Raw genomic sequence first — 10,305 nt, 5'->3', positions numbered from 1 at the left:
ATCACTATATTTTCACACTATGAAGTCAACTATGCAAAGATTTGGACATTAAGATGGATCTCGACATAACCATGAGTTATACCTTGAGAATGCCTTGTGATCCAATAAAGAAACTTTGTATGGAAGCCTTTGTAGAGTTTGTCTGTCTGTCTTTATATTCAGCCAGCAGTAACAGGTATACTGTTGGTGTATGCAATCAGAGAAATTATCTAATAAGTATAAAAGTAATCTAATCATCATTGGAAATATGAAAAACACGAAGGGATATATTATCATGTATGATGGACTTATGAAAAAGCAAAAAAAATGTTTGATATAATGGAGGGAGTTCTAAAAATTTTAATTTCAGATAAAAGCAGAACTTTTCTGATTAGGATTTATGGACAGTCAACTTTAAAAAAATCTCCTGAACAATTAGTTTTATATATAACTGCAGTGAGGCTTTTATAGGCACAAAGATGGAAAACTATGGAAACAGCAGTAGGGGAGGAATGGGTTGTCAAGATAGCTGAGTTTGCAGAAATTGCTAAATTGATTTGTTTTGATTAAGTAGGAACCACTTTTATTTAAAAAAAATTGGAGACCTTTTATGGATTTTTGGCTGAAGATGAATAAAAATCTAGTGGGGATTTGGAGATTTACTGGTTAAAAAGTATTTAAAAGATTTGTGTTTCTAACTGCAGCAAAGAAGACTGAAGTCGTTATTTTAAATGTCTTTTTCTTTCCTTTTTTGTTTTTCTTCACTTTTTCCATCACCCTTTCTTTTTCTTTTTACTTCGTCTTGTAGGTTTCTGTAATTTTAAAAATCTTTGTAAGATATTCTTTCAATAAAGATATTTTTTAAAGAAGGAAAAAACCCACAAGGAATGGGAAGTTGTACAGATTTGTATTTTCGTTGTCAAAGAATAGACCACCATACCACTGCTTTGAACCTGGTTGTCAGAATTACAAGAGCTGGTGAAAAGTAACACACTTCTAAACAGCAGCTTTGCCATCTGGGTAATACAGTGCAAATCTATCAGTAGACTGCAATTTATTTTCTGATTATGAGTTTTACATGAGCATTCTGCCAATTTCCGTTTGCAAGTAGTATAATACTACACGTAAAGAGGACATCATGGACCTAAGCAGTGCTGGTGAATATTCAAACTTCCCATTAAGAGTTCTTAGGACCACAAGGAATTTTAGGAGAGTTGATTTGTTCACCCCTGTCAACATCAGAATGGAAAGTCCATCTGTCTTTTGTTTAGAAAGTCATTCATTTCCCTACTGACTCTTGAAATAGCCAAATCTGTTTAAAACTACACAGGGGGATGTAATCTGAGAGTTCAGAGCAAGAGCCTAAAACACTCCACTTCAGGACATCACTTAATTATGAGCTTATTATACAGCCATAAATAAGCCAAGGATTCATAAGACCAGTACTCATTTACAAGATGGTGAAAAAAACCAGCACTTTTTGCACCTATGCAAACACTGTAATGGGTTTTATAAAAAGTAGTACTAACAGTGCATCTTGGAAACGGGCAGATAATTTTGCGCATGCCGATTCAGAGGTCCCAAGATTATTGAACCAAACTGTATCAAGGCTGAGTCATCCAACTCAGGTGGAGATGAAGTTCAAATTCTAAAGCCTCAGAGACTGTTTCTTGTTTTCAAGTTCTTGTAATATCAGCGCAAGTGAGCTAATGGCAAGCCAAAGGGATTTGGGAGCATTTTAAAAGCTTGGGCATTCTCAAACACGAACTGGATTTTCAGAGCCTGCTCCTATTTAATATGGCATTTATTTAAGATAGCTTTGGAGATTCACAAGAAACCCATCCTGGAAGCGGTTGGGTTGTGCATTTATAGATGTAAATAGGAGTAGATACAGAAGGCAGCAGTTCACCTGCTTCACCCAATTGTACTGGTGGCTGGTAAGTTTCTCAGTACAGGGAGAAGCGCTGCCATTAATCTTTAATCACATGTGGCATGAGTCTCTTTGAGGGAGATGGGTAATCCAGAAATGTGAAATATAAATATAAATAAATACACATCCTCTAAACAGACAAACACCCTCTTGTTTGTGCAGCTTTGAAGGGGATGTCATAGGTCTCCCATCTTTGAATATTTAAGAGAATGAAAGGCCAGAAGCAGAATAGCAGTAGCAATAGTATTTATACAGTATATATCGCTCCACAGTGCTCTGAGCAGTTTACAATGTCAGCATATTGCCCCCAATAAAGTGGATCCCAATTTTACCGGCCTCAGAACGATGGAAGGCTGAGTCAACCCTGAACCATTCAGGATCAAACTCCTGACTACGGGCAGTGTTTGCCTGCAATGCTTCACTCTAACTACTGTGTCACCTTAAAGCACAGCTGTCAAACTTGCAGCCTGTGGGCCAGATACATCACATGCTGGGCACACCCAAACCCATGTGGTGACCATGCCCATCCCCAGTTTAGTGAAGGGGAGAAAAGTCTCAATATGTCACATGACAACACCATGACAACACGGGTTTGACACCCCTCTCTTAAAGGAGGGTCCCAGTCTTCTGGAATAATTGAATTCACAAGATGGCCCCTGATTTGATAGCATTTCATCATGTGGGAAAGCATTGACCAGCTTTTCAGACTTCAACTATCTGGGCCATAAAGCTATTTTAAGGCTTATCAACCTATGGGTTGATTTGTGTTTTTTAGACAGCATTATAATGTGAGACAGAACTTGTTAAGTGATAGAAATGAATAAATAAAAAATGTAAATAATTACTAGATTTTAGTCAAATTTAATAAAAGCCAGCCAATTATCTGCCCAAATTATCTATAATAAATTATTATATTACTTTACAGCTCCAAAGATGTGAAAAAGGCAGAGAAAATAGTGTCTGTCCTTGCATGCAGCCCTATCAATGGCAATTTTTCTTGTCTATCACCCAACTCTCAATGACTCCGTGGATGCTCCAGATTAATCAGCCACTTTATTAATTACCCAGTTCATTAATCAGATAACTCCAGAAGTTAAATGTAAAATAAACTGTTGCAAAATTCTATTGTTTTAGGAAAGACAATTTCCCTCCCTCCCTTCTATGCACGCACGCACGCGCGCGCACACGCACACACAGAGCAGGGTTGTAAAACACTATCTCCAAGAGGTGCTTTGAAGCACACAGAAGCATGAATGTAACACCTCTTTGTAACACCTTCATCACATCAAGCTTATTTTTTCATACTTTCCATTAGAGTAACTCTACACTTCCCTGTAGCTGTCTGCAATGATTCTTCTCACTGTATTTCAAAATGCTTCCATATCTTCTTTTTTTACATCCACTTTGCATTAATTATCTTGGAGGATTAATTTATCTTGCTGTACTTTTTCATACATTGCTTCTATTTCCATTTTAGTTTCTTTCACATCTTTCTTTTTCTTTCACACTTACTTTTTCCCACAAAACTATCCTGGTTTCCTGGAACTATCTGGTTATAATTTCTCCCACATTCAGAACTTACTGTACTTTTAAACCTTCACTGATTCTTTTACTATTTCATTATAGATAAGGAATTAATTATGCCTTTTGATTACTGTGATTCCTTCTTCAGGTACATATATGAAAAGAATGTACCTAGGCTTAAGCCATGTTTTAGAAATGGAAATTCAAAGAGTCACCATTCACGTTCTTCAATCTTCAAATAACCAAATTGTTTCTTCTGTACTTTCTCAACAAGTTCCCCTTCATTCCAACTAACAGAATGATGTTCCCTGGAATGGAACATGTTAATTCAAAACGTTGCATTTTTCCAACATTCATCCTTCCATTATGTTCTATGTGCAGCAAAACTCAACTTTCACCAATCTGTCAATTCCTATTTTCATACATGCTCCCAACCACCTAGATGACACAATTACATACTTCTTACATACATTTAAGTCCTTTCTATTAAAATCAAAATTTCGTTTCTTTACATGTATTCACTTTATAAGATTAGGCTAGCTTCATTCACATCTATAATTCTTTTCCTTTCAGTTACTTTCAGACATTAACCCCCTTTTCCTTTTCTCATACCATTATTCCTCTTATATTTGAAATTGCAGTCTTCCATATGCCATGGTCATTGTGGCTTTGTTTAATCCACAATGTTGTTTAATAGTAAGGCACAAAGCACAAAGCAACCCACTTCTTTTTCCCACCATACTCATATTATTCTATGTAAGATAGAATCTCTAATTTATACAATTACTTGCAAGACAACATATTATTGTCCATATCCCACAAATTAGGCAGTGCATGCAGTCTACAAACATGGACTTGAGATGCATTTATTAATTATGATATGTTTTGAATCACTTTAATTTAAAGTCACCTTAGATCCCTTTCTCTGTTGTTGGCTGACTTAGAATTAATTATATAAAGAAAGAAAATTAAGAGTAGTTTTACCCATTTAACTTCCTGGCTTATATGGACATTAACCTTTGGTTTTTATCTTGATTGATACTTATTACAACTTTTCCACCAATGTATGCTTTCAGATTGAGTATTTAAAATGTCAGTGAAGATAAAAACTTGATATATGGAATACATAGCATAGCAAAAGAAATGTTGGCAAAGAAGCCAGAATTCACTGTTAATACTCATCCATTCTGGTTGTTGTTCACAAATAACACTAAATAGTAATTTAGCAAACCATAATGGTGGGATTTGCACATGATATTGAACCTTAATACTAAGAAAAAACAACCAACATGGTAACCTTAGTTTAATACTAGAGCTATATCAATAGAATATATAAATATCATAGATTTTCCAGTGAAATTTATTCTAGCAATAGGTATATCCTTATCAAAATTATTAGCTATCTTTATTGATATACCACTGTTATTGGGACCAGAATCCAAGAATATGTGCATGAATGTAAGCCAGGAATGAGGAACTTAAATTCTTGAGAGGCTGTTGGACTTTGACAGGCTAGAAAGTTAAGGTCCATTGTCCCTTTCTGATTAATCTGTAATTTATTACAGCCATGCTGACTGGAGAATTCTGGGAATTGAAATCCATGCATTCTAAAATTGGCTGGGAAATTTTGAGAGTTGAAGTCCACACATCTTAAAAGTTCCCAAGGTTGAGAAACACTGATTTATACTAAGAAAGGAACATATATGAATACTTGCTATATTTTCCAGAACAAAAATAGGAGATATAAGATTCTTTTTCCTTTCACATAACTTTTATTGTCATTGATTTCAATAATCTTCCACGGCTATAGAAGCCATTTAAAAAGCTTGGGAAACTTGCATGACAAAATTTGTGAAAAACTTTAGGGGAAAAGAACCATCTACCAAAATAGATAAGGAGGTATTCTCTCATCAGAGAAGAACATTTCTTCCAAAATACCAAAGATAAATCTGAGAAACGTTTTCATACAGGAATAATTCCTTTGTGACAAAATAATCAAATGTTGATAAAACATACCAATAATTTCCTAACATTCAGGAGAAACTATGCACAAAGAATGTTTAAAATTTTTGTTTACATGTGACATGATTTTGGTAATTAGCTGTGTTTGTACAATGTGCTTTGAAGTTTCATACATATTTCATCGTATGATAACCCACCACCATCCCCAACATTATGTTGTAGATTCTCCTGTTAAAAAATTCTTCCTATGACTTTTCACTCTTTCGAATCCTATTCCCTTGATTAAAAGGCACTTTAAAATACATTTCACATTTACAGCTTGCTTAAGCTGAATTTAATACAAAATTGCAATCTGTGCTTTAATTCCTAGTGTCCTGAACAAGGCAAAAATGGTGATAGAAGACCCTCACCAAAAAGTATCAAGTTTGAAGTTCTATACTTCATCAGATTTTTCTGACCATCATAAATATAGGACTTCAACAGAAGCCAATGGAAGGCAAGTAAAGACTTGCAAAATCCTGGAAGAATCTCCCTATTTTGCTCATTTATATATTCTAATTACTAAAGTTTACTTAACCTGGATAGAAAATTCTAATTCAGCTCAGAGGCCACCATAAATGGGTTTTCTCCTATGACTGGCTATATAAATGGATGCATCCGAACAAGTCTGTTTCCAATTCTCCACTGTTCTTCAAATACCCAATGGAGTAATTTCCGATAGTATTTGCAACAAAGTTCATCATGGGACAGTTTTTTAAAAAGAAGGAGAAAGGATTGTGCAGTTAAGGATTCTGAAGCTCAACGGGGACTTTGTCTTTGTTCTTCAGGAGAAATTGCTCACAATCTTGAAATGTGCGATAGAAACTTGAAGACAGGCCAGCTATGTTTGTTGTGATATAGGAGAGCAGACCTGATGTGGCCTGATGATAGTATGACACCTAGAAACAAACAAAGTTTATCAGCCGATTCTTTGGAAACTCTGGGACCAAATAAATTCTGTTAATTTTCTCTTTCAACATAAGCATCAAATGGAATACCAGAAGATTCATTTTCAGGCTTAAACACAAGAACATGCTTAGCTGTCTCTGGAAATTGCAAATGTATAGACACTTAGCTCAGGAGTGAGCCATTATATTGGCAAAGTGGTAGTGATCAAAAAACAACAACTCATGTAAGCATCCTGCTAGGAGTGAAACACAGCTTTTAATCTATTTTAACTGTATATCCTAACTTTATAAATGAACTCTTGCCTTTAAGGATTTCATAGTGGGTGCTATGTCATATTGAGGCCTGAAATATTTTTGACTGGATGCATTAACAACATGAGACCAATGAACAAATCATGGCATGTTTAAAACAATCATAATTGGTTGTTGGCTTCTTCAATCCTTAACTGTGTCGCTTACAACTTACTAATAATCATTACTGTTGGTTAAAAGTATTTGTAAAGCCACACATTGCTCATCCATAACTTGAAATGATATATATACCTATACAAAAGAAGGCTGATTTCACAACATTATATATTTTCTACATAGCTTACAGAGAAAAACATTAACTGCTAGCATCAAATTACTTTTAAGAATAGATCCTAACAGTGTCCACATTAAGAATTCATCCCATCAAGAGTGCTCAGAAAGTGTCAAGGAATCTGAATAGATGTTTTCTTTATTAAAACAAAAACAGAAGGACTGTAATGTCCAGCCAATCCTATACTGTGTAGCAGATGAATAAAATTAAAAAGAAGTAAAATTCATGAATAGAAAGGAAATCCCGAAGTAGTTCATTATTTAAGAGAGTTCACTCTGTGAAGAATATGCTAGGGAATTGAATTGAAATGCTTACACAAGTTGCAGTCCAGAGCAGCGAGGTGAGTTCTGAGATTTGTTGGCTCAAAGCTCATCAACATTTCAGGGCTCATATATCTTACAACCATGCTATAAATCATAAAAAAATTAAGATTTCCAAACAATAGTTTGGAGGCTAGCAGAAACTGTAGTTGGTGTGAATTTGGTGCTGTAGAAAGCCAGAATTAGACTAACTGGGAGTGTGAAAGGGAACTTTTGCAAGTATGAACACTTTCATGATGCTACTGTTGTCTGCTTCTAAGGCAAATGCTTACATTGGTATGTTTATCTGTTTCCTGCCAAAAACAGAAGCCAGAACATAGAGTCTCCCCTCGGGTATACTGTGGCATTATAGGATGTGTTGGCAATGTGACTGATCTGAATGCTAAAACAAAGGGATCTCTGGAAAGGAAAAAAAAAAGAAAAGAAAATGTGGTCAGAACAAGCAAGGACAACAATCAATGCACCCTTATTCCACTTATCAAGTACCCTGGAACCTTTTTACTTAAAAAAAAAAAAAAGGTTTCCAGCAGATGTTAAAATTTCAGCTTAGAACTAGCATAACCTCTGTAGATATGCAGGCACAAAACATTGATTTGGAGAACTCATGACAATTCAACTGAATCTCAGAATTCAATCAACTTTCCAAAAAATATTTGACCGTGTAGACTAAACTGTTGAGCAGCATCAAATTTGAATGGAATTTTGCAGATGATGGCCGTCTTTGTTTTCCTACTTCTGCAAGTAAAAGGAACCATTCAAACTTCAGTGTCCATGAATCAAACTGATTCTCTATTGATTGTTTAAAATTCAAATCAGATTGGAGCTGATCAATAGATTTCGATGTATACAATATTAAAGCCACACATAACCCCAACCTTCCCAATCTGGTGCCCCCAGATGAATTTGGGACAATACCCAATTGTAAATTCTGAAAGCCTTAGTCCAAATTCATTTAAAAGGAGGCCATGAAAACAGGACTTTTGAGGAATAGCCTAGCTGACATACCCAGGGCTGCAAGGTTTTCTTCGTGATACCAGGACAACAAAGTCCATAGGCTTGTTTTCCTCACTGATAGTATGACTAATTACATGATAAATCATGTCATCTTTGTCAACTTGCTGGACAAGTTCACAGCTCCTGCAGAGAGAATGCAGACATATGAAAAGCACGTATTAACTCCAGCTACAACATTTTTATTTTTTATTCCTCTGAAGGTTGAAATATATAGATGTGTATTAAACTGTAACCATCACCAGAGAGAAAGCAATAAGTATTATTCTTGCCTTCTAATAACTAAAAAGTCTCATCCAAAAGGGTGAAAAGTTGCCCATCTCTCTTTTAGAATTACTGGTACAGTAATCGTCAACTTAGATCTGCGTCCTGAATTATCCCATTTTGGGGCTGGCACAAAACATTAAATCAGAAATTAATTAAATTGCCAGTGTTCACCCAACATGCACTCACAATAAACCAATATTTTAGCTAAACAAACTTGACATGTTGTATAAATGTAACCAGTAGTTTTGTAATTGGCTTAATTTGGTGTGTTGTATGAATACATCCAATCAGATGTGACTTGTGTTAGGATTCTGCCAAATGCAAACAATGAATAGAAACTACTGTAGAATTCTTTATTGACCAAATATGATTGGACACACACAAGGAATTTGTCTCCGGTGCATAAGCTCTCAATGTACACAAAAGCAACGGGATAAATTATGATCATAATAACATATGATCATCATAAATCATAAGATACAGCATTCAGTGAGAGTCATAGAATATTAAATAAGCAATCAACATAAATCATAATAGGATACTAGATAAAAGCAATCAACATAAATCAGGAGATACAAACAACAAAGTTATAGTCATAAAACGCTAAGGAAATAGGTAAGATGACAGATGAGAAGATTAATAAGTAATATTTGAGATTATGAGAAACTCAAGATTTTTGCTATTATTGTTATTGCTAAACATCTGTGCAGAAATTTCCAAAGTTAAAAAAATGAAGTCACAACCTCCAATTTAAAAAAACCCCAAGTTTTTCCAAAGTACTTACGCACAATGCCTATCCCACTCGTGTCTGTTCCGTAAATCAGACAGCAACAAGAAAGCTTGCATTACATTACAGCAGATGGTCATCTCAATTCGGACAGAGAGAAATGTGTCCTCCTCCAGAATGTACATCTTGAACTTAAAATGATCGAGTTCAACATGTTACCACATAGTTTATCGCAAGTGTGAAAACATGCAATCATTGTTTTATTATCCATGAAATGAATAAAATAAGTGACAAAACAGCATCATCTGAATTCAATGAGGACCAGCATTACTTCTCAAATAATGTCCCTGCAAAGGAATTCATCTCATCAGTATTAGAGTCATTAGAGGAAGAACATTTGAGAATCATTAGAATATCCTCAACAGCTATATAGTGCCATGATGATTATTTAATAGCAATAACAATAGCAATAGCACTTAAGACTTATACACTGCTTCATAGTGCTTTATGGCATTCTCTAAGCAGTTTACAGTGTCAGCATATTGTCCCCAACAATCTGGATCCTCATTTTACCAATCTCAGAAGGATGGATGACTGAGTCAAACCTTGAGCTGGTCAGAATCAAACTCCTGGCTATGGGCAGAATTAGCCTGCAATAGTGCATTCTAACCACTGCATTACTACAGTGCAGCCTTAAAGAACTACTTTAAACAGTCAGCCTTAAAGTACTACTATCAGTTGCTATCAGGGCACTTCCATAGTATCACCCCCATCCACCATCAATTCTCTTTTTTCTTTCTCTATCACTATTTAAATCAGAATATACAGACACAGGGATTTGCATCATGGCCTGAACCCAGTCCTGAAGCGGAATGCAGTTAGAAAGGTTAGCAGTTACTGCTAGAAAAGTGTAGCTGATTTTTCTGCACCTTTAAAAAAAAAAATGATTTCTGTCGTTAAGGACATCACTTCTACTCAACATGTATTTGATTTTTTTAATAATGGCAAGAGGACTGGCTATAAATACCCCGATGCATCTTACACATGCAAGCATC

The 10,305-nt window shown here is 35.3% G+C and overlaps 1 protein-coding gene across 10 annotated transcripts in view; it reads right to left on the bottom strand.

Annotated features, from left to right (window-relative positions):
* Window positions 1-5,182: 5,182 nt before the first annotated feature.
* Window positions 5,183-10,305, bottom strand: part of ACOT11 (acyl-CoA thioesterase 11) — an 88,970-nt gene continuing 83,847 nt past the window's right edge. For all 10 annotated transcript variants that reach the window (XM_087929952.1, XM_087929956.1, XM_026707149.2 and 7 more), the window contains 4 exons: window positions 9,308-9,441; window positions 8,251-8,382; window positions 7,518-7,644; window positions 5,183-6,333 (listed from right to left, as the gene is read on the bottom strand). In XM_087929952.1, coding sequence (XP_087786078.1) covers window positions 6,178-6,333; window positions 7,518-7,644; window positions 8,251-8,382; window positions 9,308-9,441 — 549 coding nt within the window. In that variant the 3' untranslated portion in view covers window positions 5,183-6,177. The remainder of the gene's footprint in view (window positions 6,334-7,517; window positions 7,645-8,250; window positions 8,383-9,307; window positions 9,442-10,305) is intronic.

This window comes from Pseudonaja textilis, chromosome 3 (assembly GCF_049901715.1).
Source record: "Pseudonaja textilis isolate UNSWEBS1 chromosome 3, rPseTex1.2, whole genome shotgun sequence".
Taxonomy (NCBI): domain Eukaryota; kingdom Metazoa; phylum Chordata; class Lepidosauria; order Squamata; family Elapidae; genus Pseudonaja; species Pseudonaja textilis.
The sequence above is the reverse complement of the archived record's forward strand: the minus strand, read 5'-3'. Positions and strand labels throughout refer to the sequence as shown.